Source organism: Stenella coeruleoalba (genome assembly GCF_951394435.1).
Source record: "Stenella coeruleoalba genome assembly, chromosome: 11".
Classification (NCBI taxonomy): Eukaryota; Metazoa; Chordata; class Mammalia; order Artiodactyla; family Delphinidae; genus Stenella; species Stenella coeruleoalba.
The window spans coordinates 37,388,947-37,416,738 of record NC_137157.1 but is presented as its reverse complement, the minus strand read 5'-3'; the positions used below and the strand labels follow the sequence as shown (position 1 = coordinate 37,416,738).

Sequence of the window (27,792 nt, the reverse complement as noted above, 5' to 3'; positions counted from 1 at the left end):
TAGGACAGAGATAAATGAACAAACTTTCTGTCAAACTCTTGTGAATCACTCAGCCTTTTAAAGTCTGAAACTAACCTACTTCAGCAAAAAAATTGTTTTTTCTGCTTCTCTCGAATCTGGGCTAATAATATAAATGATACTAAATTTGTTACTAAAGATAGAGGAGTCAGGGCTTCCCTGGTGGTGCAGTGTTAAGAATCTGCCTGTCAATGCAGGGGACACAGGTTTGAGCCCTGGTTCGGGAAGATCCCACATGCCACGGAGCAACTAAGTCCGTGCGCTACAACTACTGAGCCTGCACTCTAGAGCCCGCGAGCCACAACTACTGAGCCCATGTGCCACAACTACTGAAGCCCGGGTAGCTAGCGTCCATGCTCCACAACAAGAGAAGCCACCACGATGAGAAGCCCGTGTGCCCCCGCTTGCTGAAACTAGAGAAAGCCCGCGCGCAGCAACAAAACACCCAACGCAGACAAAAATAAATTAAAAAAAAAAAAAGATAGAGGAGTCAATTCCACTTTCACTTCCCATCTATTAAAAGAATAGTGAAAGCATAAAAATCCAGTCACTGTATTCAGAGAGAGATTTGTTTTGAACTTAGTAAATTCCCATACAACATTAGATTTTAGAAGATTTTTACTTCTCATTTTTGCCATTGTATATAAAAGATGACTTTTGGTCATAATCTTCCTATCCTATAAAATTGATACTCAACTCCTATAAAATTGATACAGTCTAACTTCCTGTGCATATGGATGAACCATGAAACAGCCTAACCTTGCCTCTTCTGGGCCCTTTTCTAGCCAATCGTAGTCCTCTAGGCCACTCCTGCCTCGTATATCGAGGGCTATACTTGGACCTTCTTTTTGCTAGGAGGTGTGCCAATCCCAAAATGGCAAATTCATAAACCCCATAGTTCTGTTTGGTTTCATTGCTTGAAAATTCAATTGATGAATTAAAAGAGAAGTGTACACTTTATTATCATGTCATTATGAGAAATTAGATCACTGTATAGGAGATCAACACACAGAAGAAAATATTCTGTTAGGGTTATTCAGATGTAAAAAAATTCAAATGATAATTATCTTTGATACAGAGAAGAAATTGGGGCTTAATCAATAATGCATAAAATAAGCCACAATTAACAAAGAACTGAGTTTTTGGATGAACAGTTACTGGCAGTAGTTGACATGGAGTGAAGAAGGCATATAAAAATGGGTAAAATACAGTTAATAACTGGACACATCCCTATGGATGAGGGCTTTCAGCCGGAACATAGCAGAGATCTTTGAAAGAATAGCATTTGTGATAAATGGTATCTTACAGTATTTTTAAATAGATATGTGGTATGTTCATAAGCCAAACATTTAAATATACAGCTAACAGGTCTGTATGAGGCTGTGTAGAATCTGTATATTATGGTATTTCATAATATGGCACAAGAGCATGAGGACATAAAGGTCTTTTGTCACCACTGAGGTGCATATTGCTCACATAGTCATATTAACTTTCTCTAAGTGCCCATTTTTGTCCTTGGTGGTTCAGTCTAAAATAGCCTTGTATCACTAAAAATCCACAAAACCCTTAATTTTGGTAAAGGCACATCCCATGTTTCATCTTTTATAAAACTTCAGCTCAGTGTCCTTCATGCACAGAATGCAACCATTACACAATTACTAGATTTTCTGATCTCAGAATTATTCTTGCCACCGATTCTTCATTTTGTTTTACATGTTTTTGGCCAAGTTCTTCTGCCTATCTGGCATGAATTAAAGAACTGAAAAAATGCAAACAGAAATATATTTCTGATTTTATATTTATTCAGCCTGCACATTTACACATTACCCAATTATCATGTTGCATTTTATTAATTTAAAGAACAGTCACAAATTAATGTCAAATTCTAAGAGGAGAGAATAACGAGAGCAACACTTTTGAAAAGGGAAGCATCAGCTCGGTTCATTCAGAGTAGCTAAGTTCAAAGTGGAGTGACAAGCAGAGAAGCTTGAGAGGTGAGAAGAGGCCAGCCAGTTTGGAAAGGACGTCCCATGACGTGCCAAGGATGTGCTGTTGTGTGATCACTGGAAAGATCAGCCACCCTTAGCTCTGGGAAGAACTATGGTAATTCCTCAGTCACTAATGAACAAAAAATATCAAAATGTATTGCATATAGTAAAGTGTAACTATTCTTTTGTGAAACTTCAGCTTCAGTTTTACACCCTCATGCACACAGAGGTATACATACACGTGCACACATATGTGCGTGTGTGCGTGCGTAGTAAAATGTTGCAACTAAGTCATATTTCTTACAGTGGGTAGCAGACAGGTGGGTCCTTAGTGTTTGTGGAGCCCAAGGCAAACGAGCAAAGAGAGGCATACAAGCCATAACTCCAAATATGTAACAATTATAAATCAAGCTAACAAACTGTCAAATAAAAATATGTCTTACTATCTTCCTTGAAATAATACCTTCACACTGGCTTTTAGGCCAGAATGAGTAATTCTCAGACTCCTTGAAGTTCCACACCAGAACTTAGTTACCCAGATATGGCCCTGGACTGTAGCCTGCTCTCCTTCTCTTCTCAGCCTCAGCTCCTTCCAGAATACCGGTCTATTTTACCTGTATGTATGTGGATACCTCAGTCAGCACTTTCAAACTCCGTGGGACCCAAGAAACAGGTATCCCTTGGTCTCTTCTTAGGTCCAGGGATGGGTGCACTGGAGGGCGGGCAGGGACAGATGTTGCTCCTAGGAACAAGCTCATAAAGGCCCTGAAGGCTAAGGTCTGTTTGGTCAGAAAGTCTGGGCTGCCAGGAGCTTGGCATGTGGTCGCAAAGGGGTGCTGGTGTGGCTCACACCTGTGCAGTTTCCCCTGGTCCCATGGACTCAACATCCTTAGGGAGAGGCACAGAGGGCCAGAGATAGACCTGATAAATTGTGGACCCCTCTTGCCCAGGTTTAAAAGCCATACTCATACTAGTTAAAATTTTTAAATGCTACTGCCTTGGAGCATCTGTTCAGAGTAAAAAAATATAATAGAGATTTTTGGGAAAAAAAAGTAAGGAATTAAAAAAAAATCATACTCAAGTAGAATAAAATAATCAACTCTAGACAAATAAATATGTGTAATTATGAAAGACTAAAAGATCAGAAAAAAATAAGGTTGAATTAGAATGAATTTTCAAAAATCAATAATAACACCTAGAGAAAGCATCCTGGCATGAAGGAACATGACAGTACAAAGGAGGTGAGAACACTGGGGTTCTCGTCCTGCTCTGGACAAATAAGTCATTTAGTTTTTCTAAGTAGGCATCAATTTCATTGTCTGTAAAATTAAGAAAAGGAAAAAAAGTCTCTAACTGCTTCAGAAGTATTATATGTGAAAAAATGATAAATGGACATAAAGTTGTAGTGCAAGTGATTTTTTTTAAAGTATCTAATCAAGATGCTTCCATGTTTAAAACACTTCTATGTTTTCCCATTGCTCTGAAGATAAAATTGGACTCCTTAATACAGCCGACAAGAACTTAAATGATTTGGTCCCTGCTCAGTGCCCCTGTGTGGCCTGTCTCCTGCTTCTCCCTCTCCTGACAGCTAGACTACATTACCCTGCCATCCTTTCTTCCCAAGAATGTACCAAGAAGCTCTTTCCCACTGTCGGTGCATTTGCACTTAGTGTTTCTTTTGTTTCAAAAACTCTAAGCTTTTCCATTAACTCTCTGTATTCTTTTGGGTTCCGGTTCAAACTCCACCTCCTGAAAAGCTCTTCAGTGCCATGTCTACCTATCCTCCCCACCCACCTCACACCTGCCCCTTGATCACACTCACTCCCTTTTACATGTATGTGCTTATTGTCTGTGCCCTCATCTGCCCTATTCATTAGCGTCCCAACCACCCAGAACAGGACAAATTTCCCAGCATTTCAGTAAGGTCACCGCTAAATATTTATTGAAAAATGAATGACCATGAGAACACAGTATTAATAAATATTATAACCATACTGTTTATTGCTTGTAATCAATGTGTCAAGAATTTTGTCATTCATAGTCAGTGTTTCTATTCTTTACAACGAAGCTACCAGTTAGGCATGACTATTTACCTGTAACTGATACTCAGGGAGGTTACAGAGTAAGGACACCCAGGTAGTTATTGGCAGAGATGGGATTTGAATCCAGGTCTACTGACTTCAAACAAGTCACCGTTCCACACTGTCTCTCTGACACTTCCTGTCACAATTAATGTATCTCTCCTTTAAACTCTAGTATCATTTTTGACACCACTTTATTCATCATGTTTTGCAATATTAATTTGGGCAGATTATTTTCACTGCATATTATTTTCACTCCTGCAAATTTTACAGGGAATGTCTTCTGAATCTCAACCACTGTCTAACATACTACTTACCCACATTACTTAGCAAACATTTGCAGCTGGAAAAAATAACTGGAAGTACAGAATATATGAGCCAGGAGCATTACTATCTCTTTTACAAGAGAAGCATGCTTATTAAAATTTATTTTTCACAAGTTAGCTCCTCTCTGGAAAGCAGCAGGAAGAAAGTTATGGATCCTAGCCCTGAACTTTTAATGAGGTAAAATTTAGTATTCTGAAAAATTTTTTATTATCCCGTGGATAATTACGTTCTTCTAGAACACCTGATTAAATCCATGGCACACAGAAACAAAATTGTTTCAGTTAAGCTTATTTTTTTCTTTTCATTTTTGTTTTCAAAATGTTCGTAGTAATTACACAACTTTTCTATGAGTAGTAGGCCTGTTTCAGAGTGTGCTTTTATGAGACTATTTTTATCAACTATTTTGTCAACAGAGTTTTCAAGCCACTGCCGTAAAACCTCTCCTGTTGGCTAATAACCCAACCTGACTATGTAATTTAAGTAACTTTACTGCCCTAAACAAAGGGCGATCCTTGTGACTAGGATTTGCAAGTCACTTTCTGACAGCTCCACAGCACCTGACAATAGTTTCATGTTTCCTCCCCAACAACCCCTTTGCAGTTTATACACTAATACTACAGTCATCCTACGCTGATAACCTTTGCTACATAGACACTCCAAAATAATATTCTCTTTTCCTTTGTTTTAATATACCTTTTAAACACTTGTTACTGAAAAATTAAGTGTTAGGATTTAAATTACAATCCTATAACACTTGTTATTCAATGGTATTAACATACCTTAAAGAATCCTGTTAAAGGGGATAACTTCAAAAAGATGATTTATAATGTTCAGGTGCATAATTTAGCAGTATTTATAAAGGGATGATAAAAATAATAATTAGGATATTATTTCAGCTTTTATCAAAAAATGTCAGCAGTTAGAAGATGAATAAATTCTGGGGATCTAATGTACAGCATGGTGACCATAGTTAATATTGTATACTTGAAAGTTGGTAAGAAAGTAAATCTTAAATGTTCTCACCACACACACACACACACACACACACACACACACACACACACACACGGTGATGAACTAATCTTATCATCATCATTTTACAATATATACTTATACAAAATCATCACACTGTATACCTTAACTTTACACAATTTGTAGAGCAAACCATCACATTGCACACCTGAAACTTATATAATCTTATATGTCAGTTATATCTCAATGAAGTTGAAAACAAAGGAAATATCAGGCAAAGAAATATGATATAAATAAAACTTTTAAAGTGCTTTCTTGAATCATCTAAGGAGTAATATGAATTAAAGCACAGTTTATTTATTTTTAAAATTAAAAAAATATATGACATATACTTTAGGATTACATTGCAGGATAGGGGCATGATATTTTAAAAAATACTAGTATATCATTATTTCAAAGCATTTGGAAATCACTCTTCCTACAATCCTGGGAAATTAAAAAAAAGTATGCCGATAATTACAATGTTTAAAAATCTTTAGTTACATGTATAAAAAAGTGTGAGTGAGTTAGCAATGGCACAGAATTTCTCTTCTACACTGGCTGAAATGCCTTCACCGAGAACTGGAAGGCAAAGAAAGTTAAAGACAAGTACTTTAAGTCTTCAAATACTCAGAAACCTCCATGTATATACCACTATCTGCTGAGTCCAATAGAGACAAACATCATTTATTCACAGGTCCTCATCCTAATACTGTAATCAGTTTCTGAAAATTAATCTGACATGAATTGTCTTATATTCTATAATGCCTAAATATTTAGGGGTTATATCTTAAAAAAAATAATATTTGAACAAAACTACATGTATGAGTACACCACTCCCCAGAAGTACTAGAGGAATGCTTTAAGCACCAAATGGTTTGTTATCGAATAGACAAGATCTTCAGTTCTTTATGCCTTTGAAAGCATATTTCTTTAATTTTCGTCCAGATAAGCATAATATGGCATCACTATATTTTGAAGACTTCTAAGAAAAAGACTAGATGACCATAAAGTCCATTTTCGTACTCAAATCAATGTCATTCTGTAATTCTCTGAGGAAAGGTATAGCACTGTATTACTGATGACATAATTAAAATGAAACAGTAATAGTAAAATGACATGTTAGTTTCCTAAACTGAGGATTGTGTGCAAATGCCCTAAAGAGCTTGCTGGTTTATTTACTGAATTAATGCCAGTTTACTTATCTGAAGAAAAGAGAAATAAGTTTTATTCAAATTTGAAATATAGCTCATGAAATCTAGCTGTCAGATTGTAGCTTATTGTTAATACCTACCTTAAGATTTCTATAAAATACATTGATAAAGGCTAAAATAGTAAAGCCTTTAATGAAGAGTTGTTTGCTTCTCAGCCACCAGAATTGATGGCGGTCTCAGGAAATGTCTGGTTTACTTGGCTTCTTTTGCTTTTACAGTTGAAGGAGGAAACATACGAAGCCCCTCCATTTGTTTCAACTGGATGAATGAGGAAGGGCTCAATTTATTATGATAAGAAGTCTAGTGCTATTTGTTTTGTGGTACAGTCACTTGCTTCTTAGTCGCTATGTTTTAAAACCTCCTGATATTCACAATGACACCAATTTAGCTACCTGATTTATGAGATCTTGATGATTAAGGAGCTCAAGCATCCAGGGCTATAACTTGCAAATATCCAGGAGATGGTCTAAGTCTCATGCACAGGATGTGCAAATGCTTATGTAATCTTAATCTGATTCCAGACCTACCAGCAACTGCCCTTCTTTCTCTTGTGCTGGGAACAAGTGGTTCAGCACAGAAAAGCGCCAAACAGACTGTTGGTTTCCTTGGCCTGGGTCTATGCCCCACCCGAAAGGAAAATCAATTTCTTCTAAAAAACAGTAAAAGTCTAATGACTTCAGATATCTTTTAATGTAAATTTTCATCAACTGGAGTACTGCTGTAGTCTTATCAAACACATGGAAAATAAGCCAAATAAGATATTATAAAGAAGTTTTTGCAGTGATAAGCCACAGATTAGTCACGAATTGTACATAATATCACTTATAAATCAAAATTATTGTTACTGTATTTTAAACAGTCCTGGATATAGATTATTAATATATCTATAGAGATATATAGATATATTTAGATATTTATTCAATTTATAATTTATTCAATTATAGATATGTTCAAACAGATATGTAATTAAATTCTTTTTAAGAGAATCAAGTTAATAGCAAGTAATGAGAAATTCAAATATATATATGTGCATAAATCCACACATATATTATTTTTGAGAGAATCAAATTAGGAGCAATTAATGATAAAGGAAATAATAATGCACTTTTGATCAACAAGTCGAAACACAGTAATGTTTATTACATGAATTACACAAATACTTCATACTCCTGTCAAACGATATAGCAAGTAAACACTTCCACGTAAGAGCATGTCATATGTGTCATACCTTTTCATGGACTTTCTGGCCAGGTTCCATCCCTTCAAGATGTTCTGACTCTGTGGATCCCTCACTTGATGCCATTTTTCTTTGTATATGAACATTTTGTTCACGCAAGGCAACAATCTGCAAAATAAAAGCACTATGCCTTTAAAATCTAAAATAGAGCATGAAGTATAAGAAAACTGAGTTTACTTGAATGTGGCTAAGAACTAATGAATACAAACAAATAGTCAGAAAATAAACATTAAATTTTACTCATATTATTAGTTCAACAATATTTCTAAAATTTAAGCTAGCATTTCGAATAATATTTATAATATTTATAGGAACGTGAAATTAAGAAAATATTTTCTAGTTGGAAAATGTATCTATCTAGCTTGAGATGTTTTTAAATCAGTGGCATGATCCATGTGTTATTAATTCAGAAATTACTTTTTAATTTAACTTATGAAATGTAGTAAAATTTGTATTAGTCTGAATTTTTAAAGTATGAAAGAAAGATAAATCAGAAAATTGACGACTAAAAACTAATTATGAGCACATTCATCTTCCCTAAGAGACAGCACATCTGCAATTTTAAAACAAGCAAATAAAGAAGCTAGACTTAAACAATTTGTGCTACTATCATGAGCATTTAAAATTAAATTGGTCTCATTGTCATTATCTTAACGGCCATTATTTTAGTACTTCTAGTCCAAATATAGTTAATTTACAGAAAAAAAATTCTCAGAAGGCAATTAATTCTTGCAAAATTTTAGCTCAGATTTATACACATGATACTTTGAACTAAGAAACAGATTCTCAGATAGTTGTAGTTTAAGTGATCTTAATAATATACAGAGTGGAAAATCACATTCTAGCATTTAAAAAATATATTTGCTATTTATACATATTATTTTGAAAATATTTTACATTATATTAATACCATAAATTATTTGTTTCTTGGCAAGTTTTATTATAGTATCAACTCAGATATTGAGTCAGTATTGGTTCTAGGGGAAATCAATGTCCATAGTATTTAGCACATATTAAGCATATCAGTTTAATATGATTCAATATTTATTGAATTTTATATTTATATTGAATATTTATATTAAATAAATATTGAATCATTAAAATTATTTGTTGAAATTATGAGACCAACATGTCACACAGACAAAGAATTATCAAGTAAACAAAAGACATCGAGAGATTGGGTATGTGTCCTGCTGCCTGCCATTGCTGCCCACATGTCAATGATATATTCATGAGAAAAAGTGATTTTGCATATGACCTCCAGCAATTCAACACATAACTTATCATTTCTTAAGGGCATATCACCACATAATGAAGAACAACTCTGTAAAAGCCCTTCTCTCCTGTAGTACTGCAATCACCAAATAATTGGTTCCCTTACTCCCATCCTTGCCCATCTACAATTTATCATCCACAAAGCAGCTAGATTCATCTTTTAAACTTAAGTTATATTGTGTCACTCTTCAGCTTTCCAAAGAACCTCTCTGTTTTCCCAACTTGTTTAGCATAATTTTAAACTTCTTAACAAGGTCTGTAACACCCTACATGATCCCTTCTGCCACAATGGCCTCCTTTCTGTCCCTCAAACAGACCTGGCACTTTCTCACCCAGAACTGAGGAACTTGCTGATCTTCTTGCCTGAAGGATTTTTCCCCAGCTCAGACTACAGCTGACACAATCTCAGCTTTCAAAAGGCAGCTGAAAAATCTACTTCTCAGAGAAAGTGTACCTAGCCATTATACTTTTTACAATATATCTGTTTATTTTGGTGTGTATCTTACTCAATAAAAACTAATATTTTACTCCTTTATTTATTTACTCACTTTGCTTGTTTATTTAGCTAGCAGAAGTCCTAATGATATCTCATGGGAAAATAATTTTCAAAGGAATACATTATTGAAAACAACATTTTCATATGAAGCAGCACATCACATTAGTATGTGCAGGGATTTAATATAAATGTTAAATTAAATAATAAATGGATATAGAAAAACAAAGAATGTAAACCTAATTCATTCAGAAAAAACAAAAGATAAAGATTTACTGTGCTTGAGAATCATCAGACATTCCTCTCATGTTAGTTAGTGTAGAAATGAATTACATCAAAGGAAAAACAAGAATGAAACAGTCCCTGGATATATCATTTTCATATTACATTCTTAACATCTTTCTCTTGCATAAAGCAATAATATTATAATCAATACATAATAAAACTTTATTATGAATTTTTAAATTAAAGTATTGTATGCTGACATTTCACTAAGATAACATCCATGACTTAAATATGTTAAGACAACAGTAACAATAAATTTTAAAATTCGATGCTTTTTCTTTCATTATTGAATTAGAAGTGAAGAGAGACCTTTTTAAAAAATATTTAAACATCAAACTTAACTCTCAGTTTACAGAATAACTTCAATTTGTTTAGTAGTTCAGACAAATATCAAATACACCATGGTGCCTAAAATAAAGCAGGCCATCTATAAAGATTTACTGAATGACTCAGTGAAATGATAAATTAATGACCTTAATTAGAAAAGTCAAAACACCAAATTCACATGGAAAACCTTATGCAAATATGGTTGTGCCACCATATTAAAAAATTACAAACTTCCAGTTTTTCATAAAATATATACATGACAATTAATTCCAAGACAAACTTTTCAACCACTAACATGCAAACTCTACTTTTTCTAAAAAAATCAATCCTGCACATTAGATTTTTGAAACTGGAGAATTGATGCAGGATCCTCTACATTCTCTATCATTCTAATATGATTATATTCTGTTCTATTTTTGCTCACTAACAAATTATCCTGGGTAGTTATGAAAGCAAAGCTTCAGCATCTGATTTTATTGTAGGTGTTAATAAGCTTGATTCTTCTTCCTTTCACACTGGGGAAAGTGAGAGGTTCTCTCCTGCGAATACAACTTTGGGGGTTGGGTCTGCTCTTCTGTGTGTTCAAAAGCACAGTGAAGGTCACCTAGAAATCTGTAGCTGAAGGTAGCACAGGCCTCTTTAGGAAATTCTCCCAGCTGGCTTGACAAAGGAATGCAGTAGGTGGCTTCAGAAGTGGTTTACAAATATAGCAAGCAGAATGAAAGTGGCTGATAGCCTTAAAACATTCTCTGGGCTCTACTGACAGAAAACGCTGTTAAAGGGAGGGCTCAAGTGACTTGTCTAGAATAGTTAAGTAGGACTGGATCCCTCACTGTTAAACAGCATGACCTATTACAAATAGGATGGCGTGGTGGTTAGGACAAATCACTTCTGGGGAGTCTCTGTTGCTTACTCAGTTGTGACATAAATGCAACAATGCACTGGAAACCCACTATGTGCCAAGAACTGTGTTGAACTATTTTAACCTGCAAATTAGGTCTTATGATCCACATTTAACAAGTGATTAAACTGAGATAAAGAGAATTTAATGAGAACTAAGGAATCAAACAAAAGTCCTTATCTTTATACCTTGTACTATGTCACATTGTCTCACATGGCTTTGCATTTGGGCTCTATTAAGTCAGGGGAAGTTAATGGTGGGTGAGGATGGGAAGGAAGCATTTCCTTTCCAAGCACTGCTACCCTCCCACCTTGGAATCCTTTGTACTTCATTGAAGTATGGACCCCTCCCTGGACAGATTCACATATAGGCAGAATTTTGCATGCATTTCCACACATACCAATCCACTGAGGCCCATGGAACACTGGTCAAGAGAAACTTTCTACAGTCATTTTAACTGATCAACCATGATTTGTCAAGTGTTTGTCGACATTTGTTTTAAAATGTCCAGAATTCATTCATATTCCTTTTGGTGACAACATCTTACATTTTCACTGGGGAATTTTCCTTCCCCACTCTAATCTTAGAGAGACTGTCAATCAGGGGGCCAGACTCATGGCCAATGGGTGGGCACATGATCTAAGCCAGGGCAGTTAGAACATTCCTTGAGAGAAATTTCTGGCAGAGATATGGGGGAAGAGTCTCCTTTCTACTATGGAACGTAAGCTGGTGGGATATGATCAGAGTTCTATTTGCCATCAGTTCCTCCTCATAGAGAAGCAGGTAGAAAAGCTGGAGCCCTGACGAATTACTTCTGCTGCTGATTTTAGCCATAAATCAACTCTATCCCTGGCATTTCAGTAAAATAAGCCCAAAATTTCCCCTCTGTGCTCAAACTTGTTTGGATTCGTTTTCTGTCATTTGCAACTAAAAGTGTCTTTGCACTTATTTGGGAGGTGGAAATGTGCCCTTCTGGCCAACCCAAGCCAGGTACTTCCCAGACACCTCTCCTGATCCTGGAGGTCCATATGTTACAGAGATTTGGGGTGTGTTTATTTAAAAAAAGACACATACAACCCATGGAGGTGGGGTGGAATTTGGGGATCAACCGTTAACAAGTTCACATCTGATATTACTCAGCCATAAAAGAAGAATGAAATAATGCCATTTGCAGCAACATGGATGGACCTAGAGATTGTCATACTGAGTGAAGTTAGTCAGACAGAGAAAGAGAAATATCGTATGATATCGCTTATATGAGGACTCTAAAAAGAAACGATGCAAATGAATGTATTTACAAAACAGAAACAGACTCACAGATTTAGAGACCGAACTTATGGTTGCCGGGGGTGGGGGGGTGAAGGGTGGAAGGGATAGTTAGGGAGTCTGGGATGGATATGTACACACTACTATATTTAAAAAGGATAACCAAAAGAACCTACTGTATAGCACAGGGACCTCTGCTGAATGTTATGTGGCAGTCTGGATGGGAGGGGAGTCTGGGGGAGAATGGATACATGTATATATATGGCTGAGTAGCTTGGCTGTGCGCCTGAAACTATCAGAACATTGCTTATCGGCTATACTCCAATACAAGGTAAAAAGTTAATTTTTTTTTTTTTAAATCTGGGGCAAAAAAAAAAAAAAAAGAGTTCTTTAGAAAAAAAGAATACATGAGGGTGTACCAGTACTCATTCAGGCTAGTCAAGGTGACAAGGAGGAGGAAAAAAAAAAGGAAGAAGATAAAATAATGACAGGTGACTCAAAAAGCTAACGTACTTCAGCTAAAACTCTGGCATCTGTGTGATTCTTGCTCTCTGGCTTATTGCTTTGCCTGGACCCTTCTTCGTGTTTCCTGATAGCTCATTAAGCTTCTGACAGCCTGACTCACTGCTTCTAGGCACTCCCAAACCCATTATATTCCCAAGGCAGCCTTCCAAGTTTTTTTCTTTAAACCTTTGCCTCTGTCAGGTTGTTTTTGGCTCTTATCAATCTCTGACAAGCTCTGAGCTCACACAGTGGACTACTGGTGGTCTTGGTGGCCAGTCTTCTAGTCAGGAAAATTCCCCAGCCGCCATCCCTTTTTCTACCAGACTATTTCAGGGTTCCTAGTATGTCTTGCAACAGACTCTCTTCTATCCTCTTTCTTTGAAAAACAGTTTTCCTTGATGACCTGGAGAGATTCATTCATTTCACGTACATTCATTGATATTTCACTGATGATATATCAGGTTTTAGGAAAATTAATAGGGGGAAAAGGCAAAGTTCTTTAATTCATTCTTGTTGGGTGAGACAAACTACAAACAAAAATAAGTGGAATACATTTTTAAATGGCGATAATTGCAAAGGGAAAATTAAAGCAAGGGAGGGATGCTATGAGGTGCAGTTTAATTAGGAATTAGGTGATTTCTGAGTATAGACCTGAAGATGAGAGGCAGGAAGCAATGTGGCTATCTGGGAGAAAAACTTTCCAGGCAGAGAGTTCAGAAAATGAAATTCATTATTGAAAACAAAAGTTTGAGATTCATAAAAATGTTTTAGTGAGTTCTTCATATGCTGTAAGATGTCCTCTTCAAAAGACAGCTAAAACATCACTGAAAGTTGACATCTTGGAAACTTCAGGTGTCAGGAAATGCACAGAAACATGTGATTCTTAAGAGAAATGTGATTTGGGAGAAAATAATAGAGTCTATTTCATATCTCTATATTCTCACATTTATCAAGTGTTTAAAATGTATTTTTTTTCATATTTTGTTGCTCCTTGTTTATTCCTAAACTTCCAAGTTTATCTGTGGGGTCATATCACTTCAGCCTGAAGAACTTCCTTTGACTTTCTTTTACAGCAGGCCCACAGATGATAAATTCTCTTAGCCTTCATTGAGAATGTCTTTATTTTACTTTCATTCCTGAAGGATATTTTTTGCCAGATGTAGAGTTGTTGACAGTTCTTTTCTTGAAGCACTTTATTTTTTTATTATTATTGTTATTTATTTATTTATTTTGGCTGTGTCACGTGGCATGCGGGATCTTAGCTCCCTGACCAGGGATCGAACCCATGCCCTCTGCTGTGGAAGCACAGAGTCCTAACTGCTGGACTGCCAGGGAAGTCCTTTGCAGCACTTTATTTTTTTAAATTAATTAATTAATTAATTTTATTTTTGGCTGCATTGGGTCTTTGTTGCTGAGCGCAGGCTTTCTCTAGTTGTGGCGAGTGGGGGCTACTCTTCATTGTGGTGTGCGGGCTTCTCATTTGGGTGGCGTCTCTTGTCGTGGAGCACGGGCTCTAGGCACATGGGCTCAGTAGTTGTGGCTTGCAGGCTCTAGAGCACAGGTTCAGTAGTTGTGGTGCACGGGCTTAGTTGCTCCACGGCATGTGGGATCTTCCCGGACCAGGGCTCGAACCCGTGTTCCCTGCATTGGCAGGCGGATTCTTAACTACTGTGCCACCAGAGAAGTCCCTAAAATGTATTAATCTATTTATTCAACAAATATTCATTGATCATTGTTCTAAATATGAGACACCACTGGGGAAAAAAGTCCTTCTCTCAAAAAGCTTACATTCTAGTTAATGAAGGAAACAAAGAAAGAAGCAGTAAGGCAACAACAACAAAATAACAATCATTTAATGAGCTCTTACAATGTGCCAAAAACTGTGCTCAGCACATTATATAAATTTTTCTTCTTTACATCATTTCATCTATACTATCTTTTCTTCCAAGTTTAAGATTTCTTGAGAGCGGACCCTGAGACAAATAATTTCACACAGTAGTTTATTTGGAAGGTGATTCCGAGAAGCATAGCATTCTTAAATATTCTTAAAAGGCCTAGGATGAGTCCTGGCCCTTCTAGGTGTTACTGGTTGTATGATTTTATACAAGTTTCTTAACCTCAAGTTCATGTTCCTCTGCTATAAAATGAGGGATAATAATACCTATGTTTTAGTGTGTTTGGACTGTAAAATACTTAATTGTATATGATGTACTGTAAGCATTTATAATGTAACAATGATCACCTTTATCTTCTTATTCATACTTCATGTTCTAGCTTATTGAAGGACTTGCAGTTACACACACCCAAAATGCCATCTTGGCTGTGAGTGTTTATATTCATTTGGAATGCTCACGCACAGAGCTCCTAAAACCCTTGTAAATTCCTGACAACAGCACTCAGGGCATCTTTTTTTCTAATGGGGGATTCTGGGTGGGCTCCTGGATGGGGGCTCATCGCCAGAAGGACCAAGCTGTGATTTCAAGCTTGGAATTTTTAGCTCCATCCACCATTCTCCAGAGAGCAAACAGGGGCTGGAAATGAACTTAATGACTGATATGCCTATGTAATGAAGCCTTCATAAAACTCCCAAAAGTACAGGGGTTGGGGAGCTTCCAGGTTGGTGAACATATCCACATACTGGGAGAGTGATGTATCCCAACTCCACAGGGACAGAAGGTCCTGAACTCGAGACACTCCTAGACCTCACTCTATGTATCTTTTCATCTGGTTGTTCATCTGTATCCTTTATCATACCCTTTAATAAACTGGTAAACGTAGGTTAGGTAAATGTTTTCCTGAGTTCTATGAGCTGCTCTAGCAAATTAATCAAACCCAAGGAGGGGTTAATGGGAGTCTCTGATTTATACCCATTCAGTCAGAAGCACAGATGACAAATTGGACTTGGAATTGGCATCTGAAGTAGGGTGGGAGTGGGACTGAGCCCTTAACCTGTAGGATCTGGTGCTACCTCCAGGTAGATAGTGTCAGAATTGACAGAACAGGACACTCTGTTGGTGTTGCAGTGAATTGTTTGGTAGGGGAAAAACTCCCGTACAACTGGTGTTGGAAGTGCTGCGAGTGTAGCAGCAGTGTGAGCGGAAAGGAGAATCACAGAAGGTAGGACAGAGTTTTTCCTTACACACCCTTCCTCCTCCTAAACTCTTCTCAGTTATCTTTCAGGTCTTAGCTTATATGTCATGCACTGTGGGATGGGTGGCATCCCAGCGATTTAAGTTACATACTTCCTTAGCATTCTCCAATAACTCATATCATACAAATTATCACTCGTTAGCACAATTGGCTGTTAGTTTTCTGACTGCCCATTTTGACGCTGAGTGCCTTGAGACCAGAAACTATATCTGATTGATTATTTATTCCCAGTTCTTAGTAAACTCTCTGACAAGTAGAAAGCACTCTAGAAATATTTATGGAGTATTGAATGACAGCAGACGGTATGAATGGAAAAGTCCTATAGGGAGCTGGAAAAATTGGATGGAAAAATACTTGAGAATGTATACATGGAGAAGCAAATTAGTTATCCACATAAAAGACCATATGAACTTGAAGTCTTTCCTAAAGTTCATATTGCATGATTCAAGGTTAAAAAGGAGCCCTGGGCATGGAAGAGCTCACTGGGGAAATACAGAAAGAAAAGAACAAGAAATATTGACATAGCCTTGTAGGATATTCACAACTCTCAGTGTGAGGAGGTGATGTAGAAGGCACAGACAACTGTAAAGGAGGATAGGGATAGGACCACGGAAGGGCAGCTTAAAGTCTACAAGAGATACTCTATAAATATAAAGTAATAGGCAATTTCATTGTGTCTTAAAATATTAAAAAAAAATTTTACAAGTGTATTGTAGCCTAGATAATATGATTGAGGTGCACTGAAGTACACACTGTGTTTATATGCTTTAGACTTAGGACAGATTGACATTAGATGGAAAGTGGAATTCCAAGGGTATCCAGAAACTTGTTTCTGCCAACAAAATTCTTAAAGTGGAAACAGAAAAGCAATGTAAATTAATTTAATTTTCACTTTTTTTCCTCTTCCTCATCTTTTTGAAAATGTCAATGTACGAGATATTTCCCTGAAGTTGGATAAGGAAGGAAGACAAATAAGGAATAGGAGTTTAGAAATTAAATGTATAATTAAGAACTGCTAGCAATAATAATAGTTGCTCTATGTTGAACATCAATTATATGCCACATACACGCAAAGCAATTTACATACATTATTTCATTTAATCTTCCCAGTAACCTTATAAACTGTGTATTATTATTTTTATTTTATAAGTAAGGGAACTAACATAAAGGGCATAAATAATATACTTGAGGTCATACAGAAAAAGATACGACAAAGGTTTCCAACCCAGGTATGATACCTTCAAAATGGATGGTTTTTAAGCATTATGCTATAATGCCTTTTGAAAATTAATGAAATGATTCACTGCATACACAATCCAAATATTTATCAGGACTACAGTTCTGTGGTCTGATAGCAGAAGAATTTATCTGCCCTGATTTGGCAAAACAATTTAGACACATAAGATGTCTTCAATTATTTTTAGGAATAGAAATCATGCTGTTTACATTATTTATCATTTTTATTTATAATTCTTTTGTGGCACAGCCATTCCAGTTTACCTTGAAAATTTCCCAGCTACTTTTTAAAATAAATCATGTCTACCATACTCATGCCAATTCTCAGATCTTCATTCTGATGTTTTTAAATTCATAGTTGCCTTTACGTATTTAACAACAACTTCCAGACAGTGCCCACATCTAATTAACAAAGATTCTTTTCATCTATTTTTACCCCAAACTCAATTAACAATTCCAAGAGTGAGACTTACAGAATTCTCACTACACCAACACATAGTTTGCTTCTACACAGATAACTTATTCTAATTTAGCTGAATTCCAGGCTTAGATTACACTGAGGTTGCAACATGATAAAAACAAAGACAAAGCAACTAGTAGAACAGAAAGGATTTACAATTTACACTTAAGCAACTCAACTCTCCAGACACAATAGTTTGGATTTGTGTTGTTATATATTAATTGGGAAACCAAAAAGATTGAGACACTTATTCAAACAGAACTAAGGATACTAAGACAATAGCAATTTCACTTTCCAGCTCTGGCTTTTGGACGTAAGATTTATGAGCATCACTGAAGCATATTAAAGCCAGTGAAAAGCAACTTCATGTATTCCAATGCAGTTTGATCAGCTCATGTGTAACATTAACTTTCATTGTTTTTCAGTGAGAATGGATAGACTGAAAATTTGTGAAACGTAACTGATCCAATGAACAATCAAATTGTCTTGACATGGGAATCAGAGGTTTGTATTGTGAGGATTAACCTCTTGTCAAGTTTAAAAAATAGTTATTTAATTAATGATTTAAAGAATGAATCCATTTATCCAAATGAATGACCAGGTAGCTTGGAGGTGGGAAGTATAGTTTAATTTGGTGGTTGCTTAGAATTTTTACCACTATACTATTTAGTCAATAAATAATTACTGAATTAATTAGAACATACTGCATACTTTTATTTTTAACCTACTCCACTCTGGCTGACCAGCCTTTCCAATTCCCATTAGATGAACTGACTGGATATTAAAATTTAAAAGCACATCACCAGTAAGTTTCTGGTGACGCTTTGATGAAAAAGATAGTACACAAACAGTACATGCAATTTGGCTATTTCCAAATTTTATATCTGCTTATATCTAAAAACATAAAGATACCTTGTATGACTACGGAATCTAAGCTTATTTAGTTTTTAATGATGAAAAAATTCTTTTAAGATAATATTAAAGATTTTTAAGACCATTCTTAAAACAGTAACTGTCATGCAAAACTGTTATTTTTAGTTTTAAGTTTAAGACAATGGTTGAAAGAACAATAACATTTCAAATGTTTCCTTAGATTTGTTTTTACAGTGAATGATTAAGATTTCTATTTCCAACGTTAACTATAACATTCAACAATAGCTGTATTTTAGTATAGTTATTGATATGTAATTCTGATCTAAATTACAACTCTCTATCAAACTATCTCTATCCTTTTCATCTAATTGGTATTTCAGTCATTACATTTTTCTGACACTTGGTTACTCTTTATTTTTATTTATTTCCACTATTCAAATAATTCTTTAATATTTAAAACGATAATAAAATCAAATGCCGGCATCATTAGGAGCATATAAATGCATTAGAAGCATATAAACAAAACAACTTAAATTGGACAGTATTAGTGGACTTTGTTAAGGCACAGTACTGCTATTGTAGTAGAGTAGCAGCTAAGAATGACATTAGATGAAAGAATAGTAATAAAAATGGCCAAGGAGGCTGTTAGTGTGGTAAAGTACAGGAATTAATCCAGAGAACAAAAGCAAAAGAGAAGTCTTGAAGAGTTTTCCCAAAGTGTCAATAATAGAAAAACACATACTGAACAAATTTTATTTTTCACTGCAAGAAAGCAAGCCTCAGTTGAAAATATAAATAAGCAAATAAATAAATGAGGAGGGGTGGAAAATATTCATTGATGTAAACAAATGACACTGAGAAGTGCAACACCACATGTAAACAACTGCAATAATTCAGTGTTGAGTGCTGAGAATGGTGGCAGCAATTTAGTTGAAAGTTTTGAATGTCATGGAAAAAGTATATTGCAATCTCCATCACCCTGGACGATGCCATTGCTAATAACTTCCCTCCCTAAAGAAGACAGCAGAATCCTACTTAAAAAATAGTTTAATTAAAAAAGGAGGCCATTAGATCGCGGTGGCTCTAATGCCAAAGCGACCTACAGAAGCAAACCAAAATCTAAGCCTGTGACGCCTCAAGATTACACAACCAAACACTTAGGATAACCGATCACAAACAGCCAGTTAGGATTTAAGCTACAGCCAATCAAATAATTTCTCTTCTTTGCTCCCGCACTATTTCTGAGGGTTTCCCCATGCTCCTATGGTGGAGCACTCCTGACCACTTCTGGTTTGGCATTGCTCGATTTGATTTTTTTTCCAATAAACTCTTACAAATTTTTAATATGCCTCAGTTTATCTTTTAACACTTGTCTCAGAATGAGAAAAGCAAATAGAACTTACTATAGGTATTGATTATGATAAAGTACTTCTTGACATGGAACAAAGGCTTACTTCTTCGTTTTCCCCATAGTCACTACCACTAGGTCCCTTACTCTCTAAAGTCAGAAGTATCAAAATATGCTAATTTGGTTTGGGCTTCAGCTAAAGGCAGCGGGACAACTGACTACATATATCCCTTCTCCTCCAAATAAACAAAAAAGAAAAGCAAAATGAGGAGACCGAGTTATGCTGAGAAGAGGGTCACAGCAAACTAAATAGTCCATTGAGAACTTACGTTTATAGAGTAGCAGGTACGCTCTGTGACTAAGAGTCTGTCTTCAAAAGTCTCAATATTTACTCTTTTATGAATTATGCTGACATGAATAAAAGTTTCTTCTTTAGTTATTTCATGTATACAAGGTAGTATTAAATTCATCAAGCAAATACTGATTATTAAATTAATAAAGGTAGGTCTAGATAATATTAATCACATCTCTGTCATCTGTTTATTCAACTGCAGTCCATCTGCTGTCAGGAAATTTGGGATGTTTTAGAATGAACCTTCTGTTTTAGTAATCCAAAGGTGCTATATTTCCATCAACATATATTTGAATCCTTTAAAACATCACATTAAAATTCATCTCTGTGATCTGAGTACTAACCAGGCTTGGACCCTGCTTAGCTGCAGAGATCAGAAAAGATATCTGGTGCATTCTGGGGGTTGGGGGCAGGGGAGAATGGGGAGTTGTTGCTCAATGGATATAAAGTTTCAGTTATGCAAGATGAATCAGTTCTAGAGATCTGCTGTACAACATAGTGCCTATAGTTAACAATATGGTATTGAGCACTTTAACATATGTTAGGAGGTGTTGAAATAACTTTCTAGGTCCGAGATGGACCCACATCAGCAAACCAGACCTTAGGTAACTTAGGTAACTCTGTCCTTGTAAATGCTCTTCATGACCAGAAAAGCAGCATATCCAGTCAGTCAACTCCAAACACCAAGCCAACGCTGGGTCTTCCCACCCGTAACAAGGTGAACAGTGTGGGCCCAGACAATCAGATATTTTCTATTTTTCTCTTCCTTGTTCTTTATTCTCTATCTTATAAAAGCTTCTTGCCTTCCATCCCATTTTGTAGTTTTCTGAAAAGAGACTGTCCACTTCACAACGTGTTAAATAAAGCTGGTTTGTATCACCTAAATTGTTTTCTTTCAATATATATATATATCTTTTTTTTGCGGTACGCGGGCCTCTCACTGTTGTGGCCTCTCCCGTTGTGGAGCACAGGCTCCGGACGCGCCGGCTCAGCGGCCATGGCTCACGGGCCAAGCCACTCCGCAGCATGTGGGATCTTCCCGGACCGGGGCACGAACCCGTGTCCCCTGCATCGGCAGGCGGACTCTCAACCACTGCGCCACCAGGGAAGCCCCCTCAATAATTTTTTAATGGAGGATAGATCTAATCTAAGTGTTCTTATGACAAAAACAAAAACAAAAGCAAAACAAAACCAACAAAAGAACACAAGGACCTTTTTTGGAGGTGATGTATGTGTTTATTACTTTGACTGTGGTGATGGCATCATGAATGTATGCATATGTCCAAACTCATCAAAATGTATACTTGTACAAAATGTACATTTTTTGTATATTAATTATACCTCAATAATGCTTAAAAAATCAAAATGGCCAACAAGCCTATGAAAAAAATAAAATAAATCTCTTTGGAGATGGACTATACTATTCTTTCAGCACCATGACATTTGACCTCCTCAGCCAGGCAGGGCTAATACTGTAAGTACATAGTTGAGGTTTGTTGTTGTTGTTTTCCTCCAATCAGGGCAGAAGTGACAAAATTATAGGCTGTGTCCTGAAACAATTCCTTTTATCTCTGTTATGCTAAGGAAAAGAGTCTTAAGGGAAAGAAAAGCATTTCAAAGTGCTTGAAAGTACTTGAGAAATTGTAGAAGGCAGAAACAATATCCATTAGTCATCCTTGCTTATAAAAAAGCAAGCCAGGGCAATAAAAAGGCTTTATCCATTTAGTTCCTTCCTTAGAAATCACAAAAGCAGCATACTAAACCCATTATTCTGAACAATTCTTTTTAAAGTAATCCATTTGCTTGGGTTCTAAAGGTAGTAATCTTGCGTTATATTCGTTTGCACCCATTTCAATTTTATTTTTATGTGATTTTTAAATGTGTACATAATATAAAATGCCAGAATGGGAAGGGTCCACAGCTTATGTGGTCTTTATACCTTATTTTTATGGGTGAAGAAAATGAAGTTTACAGAGAATGAATGGTAAGCCTCTTCCCATCCCCAGCAAATTGTCACCTGGTCAGTCCCACGGTGGACACACACTCCACCTCTCCAGATCTCAGTTCAATCATCTTATTAAAAAGGAGTCGAACAGTATCATGGCTAAAAAGATCAACGTCAACATCAATAACAATAATATTTACTGAAAGATACTTCGTGCCAAGCACTTTTAAGCACTCTACATGTGTCACCGACAAATTGACACTTGCCATTGACACTTGCCATCTACCTCTACGAAGATTAAATTATGAACCACTGCAGCTGCTGACCTTCAATACCCTGTGAAAGGAGTTCAGGGTGGAGATCAAGAATGAGGCACTCTGTGCTCTGGGAAAAACTGGCAGAACAGGTCTTCAGATCGTTAGATATTTTCAGGAGAAGATTTTATGAGCCCAATTCTTGTACCTCCTCATATTTAGAAAAGCACTAAAATCCTTCATGGTGATATCTACTCCTCGTGACTAGCAGTAACCTTCATGAAACTAGCAGAAAACTTCTGTAAAAAATATGTACTTGATTGCAGGTACTCCCCCTTCACCAAAATCACATATATATTGACCTTCCCGCCTACCTCTTCGGAGCAGTTTCTTAGAGCTATCGAAATGCCATCTCCTGGGCTATAGTCCTCATTTTGCCTCAACTAAAACCTAACTCACAATTCTCACATTGTGCATTTTTTTCAGTCGACAGTGTATTAACTCATTTAACCCTTACAACAACCTGATGAGGTAAATTCTATTAGAGTTGAGGTAATTGACGCAAAGAGGTTATAAGGAAATTGCCTGTAGTCACAGAGCTAGCGAAGAGCAGAACCATTTAGGGGGAAAGTAAATACCCAGGTGCGGTGGTTACAGCTCCTGTTTGGAGTATGCTTACTCCTTTCCTTTCTTGTCATCAGCCAGGGCAGAATATATTCACAGCACCCAATTGAATAGTCTAGATAGAATGATGGTTTTGTACTTGCCACTTTCTCTCCACTTGCCCACACTAACTTCTAACTGCTTCTTACTATCCACTTCTCATAGAACATTTCATATTTTTGTCTCTTTCTTTCTATTGTGATACATATCTCACTGTGTTGTAATCTGCAGTTTACGGATTCTATGTCCTATATTTATGTTATATTTAGATCAAGATACTTATTAGCAGTTCAACATCATCGTGATGCTTCCTTAAAATGCAGATTTCATTAAAATGGAATCTGCATTTTAATATTCTTCCAGGTGACCATTATACACCCTTCAGTTTGAGGACCAACGCATGTGAAGTCTTCAAGTACAGAGAAGTTTTTCTTGCTATTGCTGTATCGCAGGTAGAGGCAGCAGCCCCGTGAAAGGCTGCTGAACGCTGTGACAGAGTAAGCCTCTAGGACATGACCTAAATGATCATGTAGTGCAGGGGTGGCCAACTACATCCTCCAGGCTGCCTATTTTTGTCAGGCCCACAAGATAAAAAAGGTTTTCACATTTTGAATGGTTGAAAAAAATCAAAAGAGGATAATACTTTGTGATACATAAAAGTTAAAAGAAATTCAATTTCCATTGCTCATAAATAGGTTTTTACTGGAACAGGGCCAAGCTCGTTTATTTACATAATTGTCTGATTGCTTTTGCTCTATAATGGTAGAGTAGTTGTGGTAAAGAGCTTCTAGCCCACAGAGCCTAAAGTATTTACTAGCTGGCCCTTTAAAGAAGTCTGCTGATCCCTGGTATAGTGGCCCACGTCCATTTTTCTTTATAAACTGTCCAAATGGACTCAGTGAAAGTCAGAATTATAACTCTACTTCCTGATTTTTAGACTTATTCTCTATATTCACTTTCATACATTATTTCCAATTTCACTTAAATAAGTAGAAACATAGAATAAATTATCCCTGAAATGCAATTACCTGATGAAGTGGATATGTTTTTTTCACATGCTCTTTGCTAAACTCATGTCTAAATAAGAATGTTTTAGATGGCATTGGTTAATATTACAAAAGTAAGAACTGAGAGAACACAGAAAAAACCTAAAAATAAGTGTGGATTATATTTGCAGTGCTTTCTATCCATAGCTCTGTGTAATTTGTTTTATAGAATTTTTCTCTACCTAAAATTAATTTTAAATCAAAAATTTCTAACATAAGCTCTTTGAGGGCAGGGAGTTACTTCTTATTTGGTTACTGGTATATCCTCAAGACCCAAAAAAAAAGTAGATTTTACAGAGTACTGATTAAGATCATGAACTATGACGTAGAATTCTGGTTCTACCACTTTCTGACAGTACGAACTTAAGTTATTTACCTTCTCTGTGCCTTTTTCCTTTTCCATAAAATGATACTATTTGTAAAAGTCACATAGCTTGTAAATGGCAGACTGAGTCGAACCTATGTTTGTCTGCTTCAAAGCCCACGATTTTTCTCTACTATAGTTCTCAACTATAGGCTCAAATCAGAATCATACTATGTAATTTTTTTAAGTGCAGATGGCCAGGACTCATGCTAACAATGGATCAGAATTTCTGGATACATTTGTATTTTTCAGATGCTCTACAGGTGAGGCAGGTGTACAGCCAGGATGGAGAACTAGTACACTAGGGTGGACAACCTTTCTATTTCTCCTCTTTACGAGAGGCTTCTGTATATCGGAAAGAATAATTTTTTTAAAAGGATATCAGTAGATTTCTCTTTTTCTAATATTGAAATATTAACTTATTTTCCTTCCCTGTCCTTTTGTTCTTGATACAACAGAAACATCAGTAAGAGTGTAAATCCATCCAATTCCTTGGGTAGAAAATAGCTATACGTCTGCGAATCAGTGGGAAATAATCAATACCTTGTGAAGAGTTTTTAAAAGTAGGGATCTGAAGAAATGGATAGACTCAACAAAAGAGCAGTTGCTCAATTATTTACTAGCTGTGTATTTCAGGTGAGTTACTTCAAGCTTTAGAACCATGTTTTCTGCATCTTTAAAATAGTGACAGTACATTCTGCCTATAAGGTGATGAGACGTTAGCAGGATCTCAATAAACTCTCTCTGTTAATAACAGCAAATATCTCATAATGTGGGGATCCATAAACCTGAAGGTGAAGAGAGGTAAATGACTGAAACTTCCTGGAAGCCTGTGAAAACACAGCACTTAAGTGCTTGACCCGGCCCAGTGCCTCAAAACAGTAGGTGCCCCCCAAATATTTCTGACACTATAACTGTATTGCAATTTTCTCTTAAGAAAACTATATTTTTCTTTCTCCCACTCCCTTCCACATGTCTCTCCCTCTCTCTCTTTCTCGCTCTCTCTCTCTCTCCCTTTCTCACTTTCTCTCTTGTTAATTGATCTTTTAAAACTTCCTCAACACATATTCTGATTCCACCTATAGGTTTTCTTCCTCCTTATCTCCCAATTACAGTGTTTTCTGAGTGGAAAATAACATATTGGCTTTATCAGCATGTTATTAAATAAGGAGATATTATTAACACTAAGTGTTCATTAAAAAATCTTCAGTTAGGATAGCCAGTTAAGATGATCTCTAGCTGTGTAGTAAAGAATTTGGCTTTGCCTGAAGAGAGGTCAGGACTTTGCCTTCAGCTTTTGGAGGTAATCTGCATCATACCTGATATGAATGTTTTCGTTTAGGGTGAGGTCTAATTACGGTGGATCTTAGGATGGGCCTGGTCACGCTTAATAGTCTTAAATTGGGACTGGTAATGTCAGAAAGACCAACCATATGATTTAGGAGTCTTTGCGTCTCGATCTAGAGGCTGAGATCAACCACATGGACAATCAAACAATCAATTATGCTTATGTAATGAATAAAATAAAACTCAATAAAAACTCTGGACAGTCAAAGCTTGAGTGAACTTCCCAGGTTGGAGAATTATCTCACATCAATTCAAGGAAGGTAACGCATCCTGTGGACAATGGAAATTTAGCATTTGGAACCCTCCCAGACTCTGCCCTGTGTGTTTCTTTCCTTGGCTAATCTTGATCTGTATCATTGCCCTGTAATAAGCCATAACTGTAAATGCAATAGCTTTCAGTGAGTTCTGTCTTTCTAGTGAATTATCAAAACTAAGAATGGATCTGGGAGCCCCATGAACTTGCAGTTGGTATCAGAAGTGAGGCCAGTCTTGCGAATGACTGTGCCCCGGAGCTTCGCAGTTTGGCTAAATGCTGGTAATGGTGTTATGGATTGAATGTTTATGTCCCCCTCTGCCAAATTCATATCTTAAATCATAACCCCCAATGTGATAGTTGTAGGAGGTGGGGTCTCTGGGAGATGACTAGGTCATGAGGGTGGAGTCCATATTTAATGGGTTTTAGTGCCCTTATAAAAGAGATCCCAGAGGTCTCTCTCATTCATTCTGCCATGTGAGGACACAGTAAGAAGGCACCATCGATGAACCAGGAAGCAAGTTCTTATCAGACACCAAATTTGCCAGTTCCTTGATCTTTGACTACCCAGCCTCCAGAACCGTGACAAATAAATGTTGGTTGTTTAAGTCACCCAGTCTATAATAGTTTGTTTTAGCAGCCCAAAAGACTAAGACAAATAAATAGTATATGGTAAATACAAGCTGATCAAATTTATGATGTTTTCTGCTATCAACTTTTCAAAAAGTAAAATCATGAGCAGTCAAGTTACTAATTACACACACACTCACATACACAAAACAAGATTAAAGCAATTCGTGCATTCTTTTTGTCCATACATTTCCTTTTAGCATCCCCAAAGCTCACCTATTTGGAACTTCCAAATTTCTCAACATTTGAGATCCATTGTTCTTCCCTGCCAAAATGAAATCGGAACAGAGAAGTGCTACCGAAATACTCTGATATTGTTTAGTAGAACTTGAGGTCTCACATTTTCTACACTGAAAGTATAGGGACTAATACAATGCTATCACGCTGTTTATTTCAGGACTTCAGGCAGCATCACCCTGAAGTGTACACCAAGGGAAAAACATTTAGATGAAAAGTTTAAAATCCAGTAATTGAATTTATCCAAATAACTGCAAATAGCATCTAGATGTTTTAATGTATCTTTTCTGTAGAGTTAAATGTTTAATTTCAACCCAATATATGGCAGTTGAAATGCAGGTTAATTTAACTAATTGATTTAATGCGTGTCATTAATTAATCCCTATTTTATCTTTCTGTCAATATAGTGAAGCTATGATCCTTGAAGTAATCCACAGAAATACAACAAATATAAAGATGTCATGATGAATTTAAATAACTGGTAAAAGTTAAACTGTTGATTTGGAAACACAGTTTCCACATATAAAGAAAGTTTGCTATTAAGAGAAAGGCCAGGCAGCCTTGTGCCTACTGTTAAACACTCAAATTTGGAGTCTGATATCCTGGACTTGGATTGCTACTGACTAGTGATAACATGCAAAACAATTCACCTAGTTCTTTGAAGCCTCAGTTTCAAAATGCTAGTAATAATTACAATTCTCTCAGAT

The 27,792-nt window shown here is 36.3% G+C and overlaps 1 protein-coding gene across 1 annotated transcript in view; it reads right to left on the bottom strand.

The window, feature by feature from the left end:
* The window catches only part of PPFIA2 (PTPRF interacting protein alpha 2), a 474,947-nt gene that overhangs the window by 140,289 nt on the left and 306,866 nt on the right, over positions 1-27,792 (bottom strand). The window contains exon 7 of the mRNA XM_079936903.1: positions 7,868-7,984. Within this exon, the coding sequence (XP_079793029.1) occupies positions 7,868-7,984 (117 nt within the window). The remainder of the gene's footprint in view (positions 1-7,867; positions 7,985-27,792) is intronic.